General features: G+C 41.6%; 1 protein-coding gene across 1 annotated transcript in view; it reads right to left on the bottom strand.

The window, feature by feature from the left end:
• The window catches only part of VCAN (versican), an 89,705-nt gene that overhangs the window by 7,149 nt on the left and 62,350 nt on the right, over positions 1-20,206 (bottom strand). The window contains exons 8-11 of the mRNA XM_054287689.1: positions 18,422-18,535; positions 16,863-16,976; positions 9,239-9,397; positions 7,775-7,857 (exon numbers count right to left, since the gene is read on the bottom strand). Of these exons, the coding sequence (XP_054143664.1) occupies positions 7,775-7,857; positions 9,239-9,397; positions 16,863-16,976; positions 18,422-18,535 (470 nt within the window). The remainder of the gene's footprint in view (positions 1-7,774; positions 7,858-9,238; positions 9,398-16,862; positions 16,977-18,421; positions 18,536-20,206) is intronic.

Genomic DNA, 20,206 nt, shown 5'->3' with positions numbered 1-20,206 from the left:
ATGTATGAGATACTTCCATTAAGGTCACCTAGTATTTAAATGCATTTTTACATGGGAAAGACAACAAGCTATCTTACAGGGCAGGCTCTGTTCCAGGAAAATTCCCTCCAGTCCTGCAAAGGATTTTTCTGTTTAATTTTGTGAAAGGAAGCAGACTGACAGAACTCACCAAAAGCGTTCTTGAGATTAAAAACTCCATTCAGTGAGAGTTTAAGCACACACCGTGATTTAAAGGCGTGGGTCTTGCCTTAAGGGGGATGATCACAGGGAAGATCACATGCAGATGCAGACAGATGCTAAAATAATTGCCTGAAGGAGGCACCAAATGTGTGCATAAATCATTGCTGGGAGAAACTCAAATCAATTTGGAGACAGCTCCTATATTTAAACCTATCTACAAGTACACACAAAAATCACATGTCGTGACCCTGATATTTTTTTCTTTTTTAGGTTCTGGTTGAATGGCTTCCTTTTAGCTCCTAATCTGAGTTTTATTTGCATAGGATTTTGGGAAACTGGCAGGGTTTGGACCAGGCAGGAACCCAACACTCCCCATGACTGAGTCACACTGTGAGCAAGGCAAGCTCCCAGGAGGAGTTTTGCTAAATACTTCTGCAAAAGATTTCACTCGCAGGGGTTGGGGTTTTTGGTCACAGAGAGATGGAATGTATTGGGAAACTTTTTTAGTCCCGTGCAGCAGCTTGCAAAAACAGAAAGGGACTCTGGAAAACACACATTCATGTGCATCTATGCACAAGAAGCGATTGCAGATTGAATAAGCAGGAAGAGCTCTGCAAAAAGAAATAATTTGGGAAAGAAATCTAATTAATTGAAATTAAGCCAGTGGGGAAAAAAAGGCTACCTGATGAAATTGGAACATCAAATCCTTGTCAGTCCTATAGTTTTGGGAAGAAATGATTGTGTGGTGGAGCAGATTGCTAGGTCTGGGATGTTTTTAAAGCAGTACCATGGAATGACGATTTTCCCCCGAGAAGCAGAAAACGATGAATGGGAAGTGAAACCCCACTAGGTGACGCTGTCTGCTTGCTCCAAAGCCCCGAGTTGCTCCAAAATTATAATTATTCAGAATTACAACTTTCAGTAACTCTTTCAAAGCTGAATGAAGCCGTGGACTTTTACCTGCTCTTCACCATGTGTTGTTTTCAGAATAATAGCTTTCATCACACACTGTAGAGTTCAGTTTTGAGGGTATGCTGTGTGTGATGGGCTCTCAGAAGTCACTTTAGCAGCTGAGAAATCACATTAAAAATGAGTGGCAGAGAAAGAAAGTAGGGTGGTTAAGTGCTGGTTTGCTGTAATTCGTGTTTGTTTTGGAGTCACATTGACATGAACATATATTAGCAGCACAATGCAAATTGTGTGGGGTGTGATTTAATCTTTTTGTGCACAGCTACCAGGAGAGAGGAAAAAAAAAAAGAAAGAAAAAAAAGAAGGAAAATCCTGCACTTTGTCAACAATTACTGCAAGTTTGAAGCTGTCCAAGAATTTTAGCCCAGAGTAAGGAGTAATTTCAGCCCAGCAGTAACAAGTCTCTGAAGTAACTGCTGACCCCCCTGGTAAAAACAAGACAAAACCCCACTTTGTCCAAAGGCCCTCCTTACGACATCCTGAACCAAAAATATACCTGTCATTAATAACATTATATAGTTCTCCTCCATTTAAACGTGGGTCAAATGAGCATCTTAAAAAGAGGCCGTAATGACTGACTGCAGCACAGAACCAAAACATTTGGTAGGTTTAAAATCTCCTTCTCCAAGGACCCTGTGGGACATGGGCACAATGAGCTTTTTGTTTGCAGCTGACTACAGCACTTTTTTAGTTTGTTTGCTTTACTTAACCCTCAGAGGCAGGCTCCTTCACTACAATACTCCATGCCTTTTGAAGGTTTTGGGGTTTTGTGTGTGTGTGTTCAATGAAGTTACTCTTTCTGAGAGGGGTGCAGTTACAGATTTGCTCAAGTTAAAGCCTTCTGATTCACCGACCAATAAAGGAAGGAAAAGAGAGGGCTTTGTTTTTTGCCAGAATTAAGTTTCTGGGTTGTTTTCCTTCTTTTTCCTAATTTTTTTTTTTTTTTTTAATTTTTATTTTAGCATACCTACCTAACACTGACAACCTGAGGAGCCAGCTTTGCAGAACACAAAGCATAAACACCCCTGTGCTGAAGGGGAGGAAAAAAACCCAAGGCAGGGTCTCTGTACAGCTTTAAAAGTGGCAATATTCCCCATCCCTTTCCCGGCTGGCAGCATTCTCCCAGTGACAGACAACCTGGCCACAGACGCTGGCCAGCTCCTTATTACAGCACTAATCTTATGTAATGGCAGTGAGCTCACCGCCCTACAAAGCACTAATTATCAGCAGCGTTTTCCAGGGGATGTGAAAAACCCCCCTCGTGGGGCAGGGGGCCCTGGGCACAGCCCCAAGTTGCTGTATGTGCTTAATCCATAACATGAATGGCTCCAAAGGGCTCCTTGTCTGCTCTGCCTGCTCACAAGGGTCCTTAGCAAACACAAAGGGGGAGCTGCCAAAAGAAACACCAGATTTTTTTTTTTCTCTTTTTCGTTTTTTTTTGTTTGTTTTTTTTTTTCCTGCTTGGATGGGTGTGCTTTACAGCTGTAAGAGTTACCATTCACAGAGCTAAGTGAATTATTTAAATTCGATTTCGCTGGTGTATTTTCAAGCTTCCCGTTGTTGTGTCCTCTCTCCCTTTGATCAATTATTAAATGCCCCAGCTGATAATGTAAGTTCTGTTGTTCTGTAGTTTGTGTTGCATCACGTTTAAAGTATAAAAAGATCCAAGTAGGCAAATTACTCTGCTCACACAGTCGTGTGAGTGTTTGCTTCCTTCTCCTGCAACACTGTGGGGTTTTTTTCTCAAATGTGTTTGTTTTCACTGCTTAGAGCCTCATAGGTAATTGTGGGATGAAGATTGTCCTTGGTACATGCTCCAAAGTGTTGTTCACTGTTGCAGGAATGCTGGGAGAAAAGTCTAGAGTAAAGTGCAAGAACAATTTAGATTCTGTAATTTTCTCAATGTAAATAAAGACTACATATAGCCATTTTCATTGCGCTGTACAATGTATATCAGAGGGAAAATAATGTTCTCCCACACCAAAGCCAACAAACAGCCCTATAACTACCCGGAACAGAAGAAAAGTAGAGCTAGCCAAACATGCTCTAAAAACCACTACATTATTCTCCCCTGCCTCTTGAATCCATCAGTGTAATCATACCTGAAACATCTTGAGCAGAAATTGGCTTGATTTTCGGGAAGTTGTGATTAACAAAGCTCTAAAAGAGCTGGGGTGCTGCAAGTCCTCTGAACACACCTCGAGGGCTGCTCTCACCACCTTCACTTTTGGGGCAAATCGTCACAAATCAGGGACCAGGCAGGTTTGCCGAAGTTTGCAGCTTCCTGCTGGTGCACGCAAGCCCAGGTGATGCTCCCAGCCCATGTCAGTGGTCCCAGCTCTCACTGAACTTGCCCCACGTGTGAGGATCTGGGTTCCCTCAAAGGACACCCTCCTCTTTTTGTGCTGCACTAACACAGCTGCCAGCAACTCCTTCCCCTTCATACAAAAAAAAAGGTGCTGTTGTTTTGCCCCAAAAATTGTTTTGTTGTATGTCTCATCAGCTCCACAACGTGAATTCCGCGTCTCCCAACCAACAGAACCACTGAGAAGTTACTTGTTTCAAAAACAGAAAAATAAATAAATAAGAGGAATAAAACAAAAGAAAAGAGGGCAGGGACATGATATATATGAGGAAAGACTGTTGCCTGCCACGCAGGTACAGCACAGCACATCAGAAAAAAAAGCAGATACATGTGAGCAGCCATTGGATCCCTCAGCTTACTGTAATTAAAGCCTATTTTATTCTGCTCATAAGCTTAGCCAAGGAGCACTTTGAAGATAAATTCTGGTCTTAGCCAAGAAGATCCGAAATTATTTAAAAAATAAAAAATTTTAAAAAGGAAGACAAATACAAGCAAATTCATTTGGCCAAAAAAAAAAATCTTGTAATGATAGACCAGTTACCTGAAAACCATTTTCTTTATGCAAAATGCCACCTCAGCTAACAATTAAACTTTAGGGCATGAGAAGTGGGACACAACCACCTTATTCAATTAATTTTGTTCTCTCAAGCCCAGTCTGTGCTTGGGTTGCAGTGGGTACAACAAGCTGAAAACGTGTGTTTCACCAGCAGATGGTGAGGCTTTATCTGCACAAGATTGTGCCATTTTGCCTGAAAGGCAGGAAACTGCTAACTGGTGCTGAATTAAAACCACTTTACAGTTAAGAAATAAACTTGCCAAATCCCCCTGAAATCTCACAGATAATGATGCATCAGACATTTCAGTGAGGCAGGTCAAAAACCTTCCTCAAGGTCTCTGTTCAGGACTGGAACCTCCAATGCTGTGATTTAGGAGTGGGCCTGTTTCTATCTATTAGGGTAATTTTTCCTGTCCTCAAAGTTGGGGTTTTTAATGGAAAACAGGCAGACTCAATGCAAATATGGACAAAAGTCACATTGGCTGAGAAGATTTAAACACTATTTCTTGCTTTCTCACTGAATTTGGTTGCATTCACCTCATTTTTCAAGACACCAACATTTTCCTCCAGGAACTCTGAGAGCCATAGCGTGAATTTACAGGATCACTCTCCATCTTTTCCAAAACTTGCTTACTGGCATTATTTTTCCAAGTTCAACATAAATTCTAGTTGAAGCACAAAAAATGTGCACAGGAATAGAGGGGGTTTGGTTTCTATTCGGTTTTTTTTCTGACTAGTGCTGCTGGTTTTGATGAATTGTTATGAGTAAGTATTTTCTATAGGAGTGAAAAAGGAATAATTCCAAGGCATCAAAAGTGGCTGACTATACTTAGTCCACTATTAGGCAACTAAACAGTCTTTTTCAGAAGGGCTGAGAGCCTGTCAAGGCTAGTTTAAGTTCAGTGTAAGTTTCCCAGCAAGAACCTTAATTCTGTATTCTCGTTTATAGGCTTTGCCCAAATATCATGTTTAACGGTGGCTGGCTCTTGGCTTCAGTTTGAAAAAAATCTGGAAAAACACAACTTGTCAGGGGCTGAAAATGTCAAAAAAATGAATGATTTCCTTCCATTGAACCCATTGGTTGGAAAACATTTTAGGTGCAAAGAAAAAAAAAAAAAGGTATTTTATCCCTTTTCCCAAAATTGCCAATAAAATATCTGGCAAAAGAGTTGCTGCTGTCAGTGTGCTGCATATTTCTGTCAGTTTCCTTGTGTTGGTGGGAAATGAGTACCAAAGTAATATAAACCTTTTCCTGTGTCTCCAGTAGTGAAGCCTGTGTTTCAAGCATTCCCAATTCCAGGGGCTTGCTTTGGTTCAGAAAGAAAATTTGTGTGAAAGAGAAACTTGTCACCCACAACATGTCTTGATGTTGTTGTTGTTGTTAATTTGCTTTTTCTTTTAAGTACATGAAGCATCAGAACTGTTAGGGGCTTATTTTTAATCCATAAAACCTCATAAAGTCATGCAAGCATGATTTTTTGGATTGGACCAAGCTGTTATTGGAGAAGATTCAAAGAAGTATCAAGATAAAGATGAATGTGCACCACTTGTGGCCGCACAATCACTCTTCTGATAGTATCTCCAAGAAAACTGATATCAGGGGGATCCCCAGCACACTTAACAAATTTTCCCCCATGCCAGAAGTCTTGAATGGAATTGTGGATAGAGAGTATTTTTTGGAGAGTGCATAGAGCTGGGAAACAAATTTAGAAACAGCTGAATACACATGCACCCTGATACATAAAACAAGTCAAGGCTATTTAAATTTTGGCTATAGGCAAGAGTCACCTCTAAACTCAGAAATTCAATTTAGAGCCTGACTCTTGGTGTAATAATGCTGATTTTTATGATCACAAATTATGCTAATGAATTTAAAGCCATCATAAATCTTGCTCACCTGCACACCCATAAAAGAGGGAAGTTTTCTACCTGCATAGTATTTAAATTCACTGCAATTTTAGGAGAACATCAGGGAAATAGATTGGATGCGTATATTTAATTATGTTATCATTCTTGTTAATTAGCAGAGAAGTAATAAATCACTGAAACAACAAGAGTGGTTAGAAAGTATGAGAAATAAGTTAAAAGCCAGAGAAAAAGGAACAAATGAGGCAGCTGCTCAGAACCATGGGATCCAGAAACCATATGGAATAAGTTATGAGGAAAATCTATTGAAGCAATGAACATAAATTATTTCAGGAGACACCTAAATTGTTTCCGAAGGAAGAGACAGAGGGAAGTTGTTAAAAATGAAAGAAAAATAAGGTGGAAAAAAAGATCAATCAAAGCAGAAATCTGTTGGACAGATGGTACCACTCTGTTCCTAGAATATCTTAATTTCTTAAAATTGAAAATTACAATAAAAATATAATGCCCATTCAGTCAGTAGCCTGAATTAAAAAAATATGATCTCAGCTCTAATTCTAATTTCCTCAAATTTATACAATCAAGAATGGTTTGGAATGGGAGGACCCATGGGCAGGGACACCTTCCACTAGACCAGGGTGATTAATCAGTGGCACAACAACTCTGGTTTTGGAATATATAAGCGTTATATATTATCTTATGTATATTTATCTTACTTTACACCTGGTGTCTGGAATCACCAAGGGGTGCCTTGGTACCACCCTGAGCCACCAGTGAGGCAACAGAAAGCTTCACCACCATTCCCCACTCCTCTTTGCTGTCACCTTTGCCATGTCCCCAAGAAATGTCTCATTTAAAAGCCACTTCAGAGCACTTTTGGGCTGTGGTTATTTACATGAAATGGCAATAATTGAAGCCTGCCTTGCCCCAGGTGTCTTTCTAACCAGCTGCAGCCACATGGTCTGCAGCAACAACAGGTGTGTCCAGATGCTCTCTGATTTAAAAGTTCACTACTGGAAGGAAAATAATAACCAGTTTGGGCTTTTTCTTAATGTAATGTTCTTCACTGGGTGCTCAACAGCAAATAAATCACCTGTTCCTCCTGCAGAAGAGATTATTTTGACTGGGGAAGAGTTTGATCATTTCCTATGTCCATCACCTCTTTAATTTAGGTGTGTTGATGGTGGGTGAAGATGCTTTCCCTCTCCTTCTGCTGATTTTCCTTTTTGTTTTAAGTCAAGAGGTATCAACAGCATCTTAAAATTTCATGGCTGAATTATGGGTTATAGGTCCCCTGAACCAGCTGAGGATGGCTGCTGCAGAGCTGCGCCACAGAGCAGGCTCCAGAAATACTTGTGAGGCTCCTCTGTGCACCCCAGAGACCCAGCAAAGGCAAGATTTGAGTGCCAGGTCATCACCCAAAAATGCATCCTGGTGAGTGAGGAGAATTGCCACACACGGCCTTGCGCAAGGCAAGATCACAAGCCAGCTCCAGCAGAGACCCTTAAATTACCACAGTCTCAGATTTTTGAGTATTTCTATGTGAAACCTTAGAGAGCTCCCACACATACAATAACAGGAACTGAGAACAAGACCTCAGAGCGAAACCACAAAATATTAGGTATCCCAAAAATGCATTTACTGACTGTTTGCTTGGGTCCACATTTTAGCGACAGTGGGGGTTTTTTGGCTACTTTTTTGGGTTTTTTTTTTTGTTTGTTTGCTTTTTTGTTTTTTTTTTTTCTTTTTTTAATGCAGCTTCCCTCACTGCTAGTGGGAATTTGATAAGCCACCACAAAAAGAAATGAGTGAGTGATTTCAGCTCAAAGGCATCTTACCAGCGGGCTGCCATCGGTCCAGCGGAAGTCACGCTCAAACATCTTGTCATTGAGGCCAATCCACTGGTAGTCATGGCCAATACCTGGGGACCAGAAGGGCATTTCCATTAACTTTCCCATAAATGGAAGAGGCTTCACCAAAGGAAATAATTTTATGTGGAATGAATCAGACATCCTGTTCTTAAGATTGTTCTGCTCTTTGTGCTAAAGGCTGCTCTTTTTCAGCTTTTTGGTTTTAATTTGGGATGTGTATAAAAATGCAGGTTCTCATCTAAAGGTTTTAAATGACCCTGCCTCTTCACTCCCAGGGATGTCTACCACGGCAAAGAGAATTAATTTCCTACCTGAGAACGTACGACAGGAAGAAAAGAAAAAAAAAATTAAAATCACATATTCTAATCCACATTTTTCAAGCTTTGGTTAGACTGTGGCCATTGTTGTCTAAATTTTACAGTACAGCACAGTAGCTATTTCTTTATGGCTAATTATGGTGGCATTGTCTTGATGTCACCATGTGCACAAAAACGTGTCATATGCACAAAATACCTTAAGTCTCCAGAAAAAAAAAATGTTTCAAAAAGTCTCAATGCCAAAACAAAAGTTCTTGTTCTCATCCCTCCCCCCCAAAAAGTATTTTCTATTTAACAAATTATAACTTAATAGTGATAGAGAACTTGTATTAACTGCAGGAGTAAACATTTATAACCCAAAGTGTGACTTTTATTTAACATTTTAAAGTATGTTTTAAGTTGGAGATGCAAAAGCTGGGTGGTGAGGAGGAGATCTCACTATCTCTAAACCCTCAGTGATCTCTCTTGCTTAGAGTCACAGAATATCCTGAGTTGGATGGGACCCACAGGGATCATCAGTCCAGTCCCTGTCCCTGCCACCCCAACAATCCCACCCTGGGCATCTCTGGGAGAATATTTCAAATTATTCTGGAGTTCTGCCAGCAAAGGCTTTGTCTTTGCTTCCTGGAGCAAAGGCTTTGCCTCAAATCCAGTTGAACAAAGTGTTGTATGTTTTAAATTTTTTAAACAGCACTTCTGTGGAACCAAATCCACGGATCATCAGACATTTTTCCACCACCACACAGGCAAAATTAAAGGAAAATCCTTTAGTTTTAATCAGAAATCTAGAGCCTCAGGGCTATGCCCATTCCCTGGGGAGCCTGGGCAGTGCTCAGGGATAAGAACCTTTCCCTAAAGTCCTACCTAAACCTGCCGTGACACAATTTCAGGCCATCCCCTGAGGGTCTGACCCTGCCACAGGGAGCAGAGATCAGAGATGCCCCTCAGAGGATGTTGGACACCACGCTGAGGCCTGACCTCAGTTCTCCTCTTCCCCATCCGAACCACCCGAGCGACCTCAGCTCCCATCCAGACCCTTCCCCATCTCCTCCTTTGGACACTCCCTGGCACCCCCAGCTGTCCCTGGTGGGGTGAGGCAGAGGAGGGTACGCACGGTTGACGAAGATCTGCTCCTCGTGGGACAGGATGCTGGTGAGGTGTGCTCCCTGCAGGCGGCACTCCCGCTCCGCCGTGTCCCACGTGCGCCGGTGCGCAAAGTACTTGTAGCACTGCCCCTGGAACTTGTGCCAGCCGTAGTCACAGGTCTCCGTGTCTGCAGCACACAGACAAAGCACAAAGTCCCAGTCAGTGCTCCAAAATCAGGCACGTTTGGTCAGTGCATCAACACCAGGCACGTTTGGTGAATGCGCCAAAATGAGACACATTTGGTCAATCAACCAAAATCAGGCACGTTTGGTGAGTGCATCAAAACCAGGCACGTTTGATCAATCAACCAAAACCAGGCACATCTCATCGATGGACAAAAATGAGGCACATTTGGCCAATGCAAAAAACCAGGCATGTTTGATCAATCAACCAAAACCAAGAACATTTGGTCGGTGCACCAAAACCAGGAATGTTTGATTAATGCACCAAAACCAGGCGCATTTGGTCAATGGACCAACACCAGGCACGTTTGGTCAACACACCAAAATCAGGCACATTTGATCAAAGCACCAAAATGAGGCACATTTGATCGATCAACCAAAACTAGGCATGTTTGGTCAGCACACCAAAATCAGGCACGTTTGGTCAAGGCACCAAAACCTGACATGTTTGGTCAGTGCACCAAAACCAGGCACATTTGATCAATGGACCAAAATGAGGCACATTTGGTCAACACACCAAAACCAGGCATGTTTGGTCAATGCACCGTTGTGTGGTCAACACACACAATGCATGTTTGATCAATGGACCAAAATGAGGCACATTTGATCAATGAAAGAAAAGGAGGCACATTTGGTCAATCAACCAAAACCAGGCACATTTGGTGCACATCAGTGCACCAAAAACAGGTACATTTGATCAATGGACCAAAACCAGGCACACTTGATCAATGGACAAAAATCAGACACGTTTGATCAATGGACCAAAATGAGGCACATTTATTTGGTCAATGCACAAAAACCAGGCATGTTTGATCAATCAACCAAAACCAGGCATGTTTGGTCAATGGACCAAGACAAGAATTATTTGATCAATGGACCAAAATCAGGCACATTTGGTCAGTCAACCAAAACCAGGCACGCTTGGTCAGTGCATCAAAACCAGGCACGTCTCATCTACACCAAGAGATTTTCTGCGGGACAAAGTTTCAAGAAAAACCCATCTGTCAAGGCATGCAAAATCAAAGACTCATCATTTGAACCTCATTTTCAGGTAGTTCTGCTTGCCCAGTCTCAGTACACCCATCCTTGGGACCTCACTTTCAGGCAGTTCTGTTTACCCACTTCCAGCACAAACTGCAAGACTATTACTTATCTAATGCATATAATCACAATTGGAAACTTTGTAGGTTTCCAGTGATTGAATTAAGCTGAATCTGGGCAATTTCAGGAGGACATCTACATCTGTCACCCTGGACGGATGAAATCCCTGGATGTTGGATTGCAGTGAACCTTCATTTCACCAGTTTTCTGAGTCTGTACATGGGGATGGGAATTTTTACTTGCAAGGACAAATCATTCTTCAAGTCACTGTACTAACTTAAGTTTGGAAGAAACTGATAACTCAAAATTATATGAGGGGAAATTATTGCAATTGTTTAGTCTGCAGAAGCAAAGCTGCAATATTATCTTTCTGAGCTCAGGCCTCCAAATCCTCCCCCAAAACCCATCTTCCTTGATGAAGTCAACTTTAGGCATCAATTTCTTAGGAGGTTTGCAAAGCTGAAATACAAAGTAATGAAACTGCACGTTGTCTGTGCTTGCATGAGGCATGGTGCTGATAAGAATGCATCACAGAGAGGATTCACACCAGCCACTATGCATAGGAGAAATAAACACAAGCCTTGGAACAGGAACAACATGGATTTGACATTAATTATTCTGTCAAGGTTAGGCAGCTGTAAACAGAATAGATGGCAAAAAAAAAAACCCCAAGAGTTTCAGTTCCAAGTTTGCTTCTGCAGGGATGAATCACAGGGAAAAATCAGCATTAGTAAGATGGGCAAAACAAGTGTGATGTCTGATCGTGTGACGTCTGAGCTGTGCTTGAGGATGGGAAGGACCTGCCAGTGATAAGAGGGAGTTTTAGGGAGGAGTGGGAGAATAACAGGGGAAAGGCAGGGAGTTTGGAGCCATGGCAGATGCAATGGCATCATAAAGGACATTTCAGCAAGAGATTACAGTGTGTTTCAGCCACAGCTATCTCAGCACGGGATGGCTCGCCCTGAGGGGCCTCAGGATGCTGAGGAACAGAAGCACAAGGCCTGGCCTCCCCCACCCCACACATCCACCAGGAACTACCCAATTCCCACTAAATTTTATCAGGCCCCTGAGCAAAACGGTGTCTGAAGCCAACTGTTCCAGCCTCCCCAGAGCTATGGAGATGTTCGGGGCTGGAAACTGGATTTCTCATTCTCAGTCAGTCAATGCAGTCCAGTGGTCAATAACATGCTTGGGCCGAAGGGGCTCTTTTTGCCTGAGTACAGAAACAACCAAATATTACAGTACATGCCAAGGGCTGATGGCTGCAAATACCCTAACTAAGGGATTACTTATCTGTGAGCTGCTACCACCACCTAAAAAAGCAGGTTTTCCCAGCACAGGTTCTTAATTCACAGCAGGAAGAGGCCATTTCCATACTGACACACCAAATTGTCTATTTTTCCAAAAAAAGGGTTTAAATCCCCCATGACACAAGCTAGATTTTACATGTACATAAACGGATTTCAAAGGGCAAACAAAGTGTGCCAAAGCCACGCCTGAGGCTTATCAGAATTTCTCTGACACTAATAATGTAGTCATTGTCTTAGGAGTTTGATATCAAAACAATTTCCCAAAAGCCATCAGCATTGACATAAATGTACCAAATGCAAAGACATAATCAAGCTTACAGTGATTATGTCCCTTCTATTTCCAGGAAGCTGAACTGTAGAAAACTGCTTGTGCCTTGAGTCATCCCAGCTATGAAAAAAAGAATGTAATCTACATAACCAAATTGTTAGCTTTTTTATCTTTTCCCTCTTTGTATTCTGTGTGAGGTGCAGGCTGCAGACACAGCTTTAATCTCTGGCATCTAGGTAATTTTTAAAGTTTAGTCTGCCTTGGGCTTTCTGGAACATTTGTTTAACCACACAAAGCTGACTAACAGACCTATGTCCTCTGTGAAGGCACTTAAGATTTTATTATTTATCTTGTTCAGGGACTCCTTTGTCCCACAGGAAACAAGTAAGATAGTAACAAGGAGCTGAGAAAAACGTGGCTAGAGAGGATTTCCAGGCTATTTTAATCAAACCTTCCCTGGCCTCTGTTAGGGAAGATGTAAAGGATTTGAGAGAAATGGGGGGGGGGGGGGGGGGCAAAGGGGCTTGAAAATACAAAACTGAGAGGACTGTGTTTACTAAGTTGGATATAATGGCCTGAGCATGAATTATAACACAATTTATCTTACAAAAAATCACACAATTTCTGTTTGTAAGAAAAAAGGTGCCAAACACTGGCAAAAAGTTAAGTAATTTTCTGCACCTGTGTATATCCCAAATCTAAAAAAAATCCCAAAACGAAACAAACCAGAACTGATGGCTATAAAATACATGATGTTTTTAGATGCTGGAAAAGACGATTTTTTTGTTTGGGGTTGGAGAGTGGCGGGGGATTCTGGGGTTTTTCAACGGATTTTGTGTTTGGTGGTTTTTGTTGTTGGCATTTTTGGGGGTTGGTTAGGGTTTTTTTAGAGGAGAAGTTGAGAAGAAGAGGAAAAAAACATATAGGGAAAGGAAAATTCAAGATGGTAGAGGATAAAAAATGCAAACCAGGCTAGTAAAACTGTGGGGGCAATTTCATCTCTGCACAGTTTTGTCCTCAGTGTGCAACACTTTCTCAATGATGAAAGCTAAAAGGGTGACAAAAAGGTAAAAAGATTCCATATGGATATAAATTTTCCAGTACCTTTACTGAACCATTGAACTAGTGTCTCTGAATTAGTAGACACTAATTGCAGGTAAATTTTCTGACCCAACCACTGTGAGCAGAGTAGGTGCAAGCGTTTATTGAATGCAATACTTCACATTAATTGTGTACCCAGCCACAGACCTGTGTAACCTTGCTCCAGCATGTGATGGAAGGACTGAAACACTGCTCACCGTATTTGTGGTGTTTTAAAACTCATCCAGGGTTTATGACAATTTACAGGGGTTTTCAGTGGTGTGTGCAAGGAGGTGGTCTCACAGCTTCTGTTCTCTGTAACTACAATTGATCATGTGTAACCACATCCCTTAACACTGCACTTAAAAAAAGAGTTCTCAGTGGGTTTGATACATAAATAGGGACTGTTTATTCAATGCTGCTGTCAATAGGTCCATTGTCTTTAAAGAAATTCCAGAAGACGCTTAAAGGAAATAAAGACTGACACAGGTACCAGAACATAATGAGAGTCTTACTCAGCTGTGAATTTTATCAGTGACTCTCTGCCTTCAGCTAATGAGGAAATGCTGGAGGCCACTTAGCCCCCACATCTTGAGGAGAAGCCCATTTCTTTAGCAAGTATCCAAAATAATCTCTTTTCAGCTGACAGACATCAGTAGGAGACCATCTGTTTTCTGAAATTACCTTTCCCCTGAGCCCTTCTCAACTACCTCAACCCCAACCAGCCAAGCCCTGGGAACAAAGTGAATTAAATGAGACTGGAGTAATCACAGACATTGAAACAATGAACCTGGGTTATAAGAACACGAGATTCCTGATAGGGTGGTTAAAACCCACATTTGTTATGTTTTCAGAACCTGGAGGAGAGCAGCTGGTTGAATTATCCCAAGGAGGCGCATTCGGTTACAAACACACATGTGCCATTTTTGCACACATGTCCAGCTGCAAGCAAGCCAAACCTTAGGCTTAAAACATTCCTTGAGAGCAGGCAGACACCAGCTACAGCAGAAAAGGGAGAAAAAGAAAAGGAAACTCTAGCCAGCCAAGGAAGGAAGAGGAAAATCCACAGGCGTGTTTGTCCAGTTCTCATAAAGAGAATTCACCCTTAAAATTGAGGTTCAAGTTGCGAGCCTCTACCATTTCCTGAGAGTTGTCATAGGGGCTTTTCACAGAGAGATGGCAATGGAAAGACTGATGGCTCTCCCTGAATAAAACTCACACCAAGATTTACTGCAATCTCCTGTCACTCTTTGGGAAAGTGTTTGGGGGATATTTATGAATTTTAAGGGGTGATGTTCAAATGTCAGAAAGTGGCAAGCAGAATATCCATCTTTCCTTTGAAAAGATACAGGTGGTGGGCAAAAGAGGATATTGTCCCTTTTAATCTCACCTGCACCAGAAGTGATGATTAGCTCAACTGAGCTAACAATCTAGTTTAAGGGCAAACTTTTGAGGGAACTTTCAGCTGCACTACTTCTAACATCTGACACTTCCATCTCGCTTCAGGAAGATGTTCCCAGGCTCAGATTGCTGAACTCTTTCCACCTGGCAAGAGGAAGGGCTGTCAGGGAGCCAGTTCCAGCTCCCTGAGCCTCAGGACTGATTTGCCTCAGCCTGGATTAGATCACCCAGAAGGTTCCTTTACCTTCACCACCTGCCAGGGCTCGCTGCCGTGCTGTCCCCTGGTCACATCCCCTCCAAATGCTGACACAAGCAGGACACCCCTGTCCAAGATCCCTCAGTCCCCAGGGGCATTTGGGTGAAATTCTGAGCTCTGCTTTTCCTTCTGCACCAGGGCAGTGGGTGCAGATGTGGTGACCTCCTACTCTGAGCTTCATTTCCAAGGGCAGTGCATGCTCCCTGCTCCCATTCCCTCCCACGGCATTTTGAATGCTCAGCACTGTGCCTAAGAAATCCTTTCAGCCTGACTTGGTTCTTTTTTTTTTTAAACTTTCTAAAATGAATAGTATATTTGAAATTTAAAAAAAAAAAAAAAGAAGAAGTAATGAAATATAATCTAGGTGTGCTGAGCCCCACCTTTCCTGTGGCACCGAGGTGCACATTCTGTCGTCCTGGCTGGTCTTTCAATCTAGTGAGGTCAGGACTGATGCCTTGAAATAAAGCCTGCTTGCCAGACAACCATGTCTGAATCACCAACACAGTTTTATTTTGTCTGGTGGAGTGGAAATTTGGCACTAAAACCTTTTCCCAAGTCCCAAACCACTGCAGGACTTTAAGTGAAGGAAATTTAAATTCCAAAGCTGAGAGAGCACAGCTCTGGTTCTGATTGACAAACTAGGAAATGTTCCCATTAACCACCTAAAATGCACTCTCAGGTTGGTCATAAAAAGCAGCTTAAAGCTACCATAGCACTCAGAGCCAGTCGCTGCCATGGATTTGCTGGAATGAAGGGGAGGAGGAAGGGAGTGAGAACATTTATTTCTTTTGGTGTAAAAACACTGTCAATTTTTAATTTGGGTGGCAATATTCAGAAAGCCTTCTCAAGTTACAAGGTTAGCAAGACTGATGAAAAGGTTAAACACTAAGAATGCTGAAGCTGATCAGCTCTGAGATTTTTCACCTTTAACAAAGATCTCTACAGGTTGAGCTGGAAGAGTTGGCAAACCACTCTTCACTGAAGCTGAGAAACAAACATGAAAATACACAATATCAATAAAACAAATCCAAAGGTTTAGTTCATGCACCTGTGGCCAAAATCATTCAGCTGAAGGAAAAAGAAAAGCATATTTTCATAAGTTTAGCAAGCAACGTTTCTTTTTCCCATGGAAATGCCTCCATTAATTTTATTGACAGAACAAATGTTGCTACCCTATTCCTCCTCCCACATATTGAGTAAGCATCTTGCACTGCAAATGTTTCGTGTAAATTCTGTGAGATTTCTTGCAGGCAATTTTCTAACAACTACAGGAACTTGGGTATTCAATCATATTTCAGTTGTCCAGCTTAGAAAGCCTTTTACAATCTCCTTGTAATGATAATCCTGCACCTACTTTTCCTAAAAGAATCCCAGAACAAATAAATTTGAAAATTGTAGGATGAAGTTGTCAAAGCTGTGGTCCCCACTGGAGGAATATTTAATCTCTTATTCACTAAACTAGTCCTACATCTCACTGATGCTTTTTGGAGGTGATGGGTTCTGATATGTCCTTCACACCACATATAATTTTTTAAGAGAGAAACTCAGCCACAAAGTAACCCTGCTCCTACTCATTGAGCATCACTACAGTAATGAGAGAGCCTCATTATGTGTCTTCCCAGCAGTTTGCAAGGCAGAATAAACAACAAGGGTTGGAGCCACCTGAAAACTGTTGCTGAAAAGCAACGCCTGAGAGCTGTTGTTTTGACACAGAAATTGCCCCACGTATCAGTTTATATTTTGTGCATGGCTTCCACTCAGGTTAGCATGTGGGTAGGGCTTGTGCAAAGTGAGAGATGGGAAAACACCCTGAACCACGAGTCAGGGGAAGTCCAACAAAAATCAGGAGCTCTCCTCACCGCTGGTGACTTCCCGCAGATTTTTGTGGGATTCTTCCACCTTCTCATTTTTAGGAGGCTTTTCCCTGTTACTCCAGAAGGATTTTGGGCTGGAAATGGAGCGTGCAGCAGCACAGGTGAGGGAGCAGCCCTTACCTTGCTCACAGAGAGCCCCAACGTAGCTGGGCAGGCAGAGGCAGGTGAAGGTGTTGAGGCTGTCGATGCACGTGGCTCCGTTGCGGCACGGGTTGGACTGGCACTCGTCGATATCTGCACAGAAAACAAAACTGGTTCCATCACCCACCCAGCTGCCAGCAGGGAGATGCTCAGCAGCCTCAGTCAGGCCGGTGACTGGGACCAGTCCAGAGAGCAGAGGAATGCAGCATTGCAAAAGATCCCAGTGGTGGCTGTGGGGATGAGAGGGAGGAATGACACGCAGCCTTCTCCGGGCGGAAAATCTGACTTGTGCGGGTCACCCTGGCACAACAGAAATTCCCATTGCCCACCAGGGGCCTCGAATATCTTCACAAAACTCAAATATTGGAAACCTTATCATGTGGCATTAAACAGACTGCTAATTTCAGTCTGCAGAGCGGCAGGCTCTGGAATCTCATTGGTTTGCATTTCTCATTTCTTTCTTGTCTAACCTTATCGCGATAAGGACAAAACATCATAGCACTCATGGTCTTGCACAGTAAACAAATAGCATGCCTGTCCCTGCCTCCTGTAGCTGCTAAAATACCTTGTCTTCACCTTTTAAATTGGAGCACAATTCATTTTATACAATTATTTTCAGCATGGGTTGCTTTCGCACAGGTTGTAAGCTAGTGTGTCTCCTCATGAAGAAGATCATATGAAGTTTCCTAATGAGTGCTGTTCCTCTGAAACAATCACAGTGTGGGCTTCCACACAGATTTTTCAAACATCTCCATCCAGAAATAGTCGTGGTTCACTTGCTAAAATCTCAGAGAGAAGCTGGACATACCTACAAACAATCAACTAGGAATAATTGCTGCATCATGCAGAAGGCTTAAAATATATATATTTCTATTTTAAAATATGCTCTGGTCAAACTTTATGCTGGTCTTACTTGTTCCAGTCATTTTATCATACTTTGTCTTCCTTTCTCGAAGGAAAATGGGTTATTATGAACCACATTGGTGAATCTCTTGAAATCTACAGTCACAGGAGATGCAAAGATGTCACAGGCAACTGGAAGAGGTTCCTCAGCTAAAATTGTTACCAAAATACTAATTTGTACCAAAGATGCATATGAATGAGATAATATCTAAAATTTCCTGCAAAAATTTTCAAGTTTCTGTTCAGTTCTCAGCTTCCCATTCACATTTGGGAATATTTTATCTTACCAGCCTTTCAAATAACTATGGGAAGCTCTTAGGGAACCGTCCCAAATACTAGTGTCTATTTTTTTTTTATTTATTTGGTGTGGTTTTGAATTTCACACTGGGAATTCCAGCTCCTGCAGTTAATTTACAGTTCCCTTGACCCCTGTGTGTGTGCACAGATCTATGCACTTTATGGAGAGATGGAAAAGAGGAGGGACAATGGGGATCTCTCAATTTAATAGTCCCAAAGTAACACCTCGGGGTGAAATTTTTCAAACATCCATGTAACCTTCAACTCCAAAGCACACCAGATTTCATGTTCAAGAGCTTTAAACTCGAGTTGATCAGCAGCAGATGGAACCAGTTTACCTAATTCACACTGCTCCCCGTTGAATCCTGGCAGACAGGTACAGATGTAGAAGGAACCACGAGGGTAGCAGGTACCACCGTTGAGGCAGGGGTTGCTCTTGCACGGATCTTGGCCTGTTAAACAAGGAGGAAAGGGAATTTGACTCCCTGGTTTCAAGGAAATTGTGTATTTTTGATTTTCAGGAGGAAAAAAAAAATATCTTTCTTCATTGCTGCATTGGTGGTGCAGGCTTTACTGTAGTTACAGAAACTCTATTAATGTACTCAACTGCTCAAAATAAGATTTATAAAACAGAAAAGCTGGTCTTCAGGCATCACTGTTTTCAACTTCAACAACAATATGCATTTACTATGAACATTGTAAATTACTCTTGGAATTACTTTTTTTTTCACAGCAATTTGTACTGTATTTGGCAGTCATGATACTCTGCTGAGGATGTAGTTTGCATGACATGACAATTAATTATAGCTGAAAACAGTTAAACATATGCAAAATGAATGGAAAATGCTTTTTTCTTGAACAGGGTTAGTTTATGCAGAATGACAGGGTACACAGAACATACTGACTGGCTGCTTATATTCAATCAATCAACCCCCACCAAGTCCTATTTCTTTTCTCACATGTGTGCTTCCCACCTGCCTTTCTTAAAAATACATTTAAAGAACACAAACAAAGGCTCTGAATGCATTTGACTCTGGACTGAATATTAAGATAAAAACTTACCTGCTGTGAAATCCTCGGTTGTGACGGGAGTTAGCGTTTAAATATCATTTCCTTGAAGAGCTTTATGCCTTCCAGTGATGTTTATTTCCACTGAGCTTACATACCTGGGTATTTGCATTTGATTTCGTGCCTAGGAGCACTCACTCACACAGACAAGTCCACACCAAACCATATCTGAGAGTTAGTTTCTCACAGTGAGAGGGAAATCCTGAAGACAGCCTTTCTGACAGGCAAAAATAAAGCCCTGGATTTGACAACTTACATAATAGATAAGAGAGTTCTGTAAATCAGAGGCATGAGAAAAATTAAGATTTTTTTGGTCATCCTTTCCCAAAGCAATCTGACTAGGATTTATGACCAAAAAAAAAAAAAAAAGTAATAATATCTATTTTTTTTTGCAAATTAGAGATGCAAATTCTTCTTACAGTACCAATTTCCCTGTCTAGGCATGGGAATGCAGAAGGTCCAGCTGAAAGCCTCCAGAAGAAAACTCTATGTGCAAAAGTTCAGGGTTATGATTAAGTGAGTAAGGTTTTCACCTTGGAGGTTCTGGAAAGGTTCTGATCCCATCCATTCAATAGGGTGCTTGTTTTCTGACTGCTTCACTGAAAGTCACAAATGTAGGGCTCTGTTAAGCACCTTAATGGCATTTTTTGTGTGTTTGCTGTCTGTTTATCCTTCTACAGACTGGACATTTCCACAGTAAACATTTTCAAATTTCCAGCTACCTGGATTATTTGAGGAAAAAATAATAGTAAACCTATAAAATCAGACCAGTCCAGTTCTTTCATCAGATGTTGCTAGACAAAATATGAATTGAAGTGATACTACTGGCATCACCCATGTATTTGATGAAATGGTTCCCAATACCATCATGGAAAACAAAATATTGTGGCAAATTATGTCTAAAAAAAGTTCTGTAATTTTTAAGAGACTGACACTGCATCGACCACTTAAAGCTATATGTAGGCTGAAAAGAAGATCTTGATTTGGAAAGCTACGTGGAAAGCTATCTTGTAGGTCAAGAGAAGTTCAATTTTATAGAAAATTCTGATCCTAAG

This window comes from Melozone crissalis, unplaced genomic scaffold, assembly GCF_028551555.1.
Source record: "Melozone crissalis strain CALT ecotype California unplaced genomic scaffold, PUWL_Pcris_2 ptg000005l_1, whole genome shotgun sequence".
NCBI lineage: Eukaryota > Metazoa > Chordata > Aves > Passeriformes > Passerellidae > Melozone > Melozone crissalis.
Note: the sequence above shows the minus strand (reverse complement) of the source record. Positions and strands in the feature narration are given on the sequence as shown.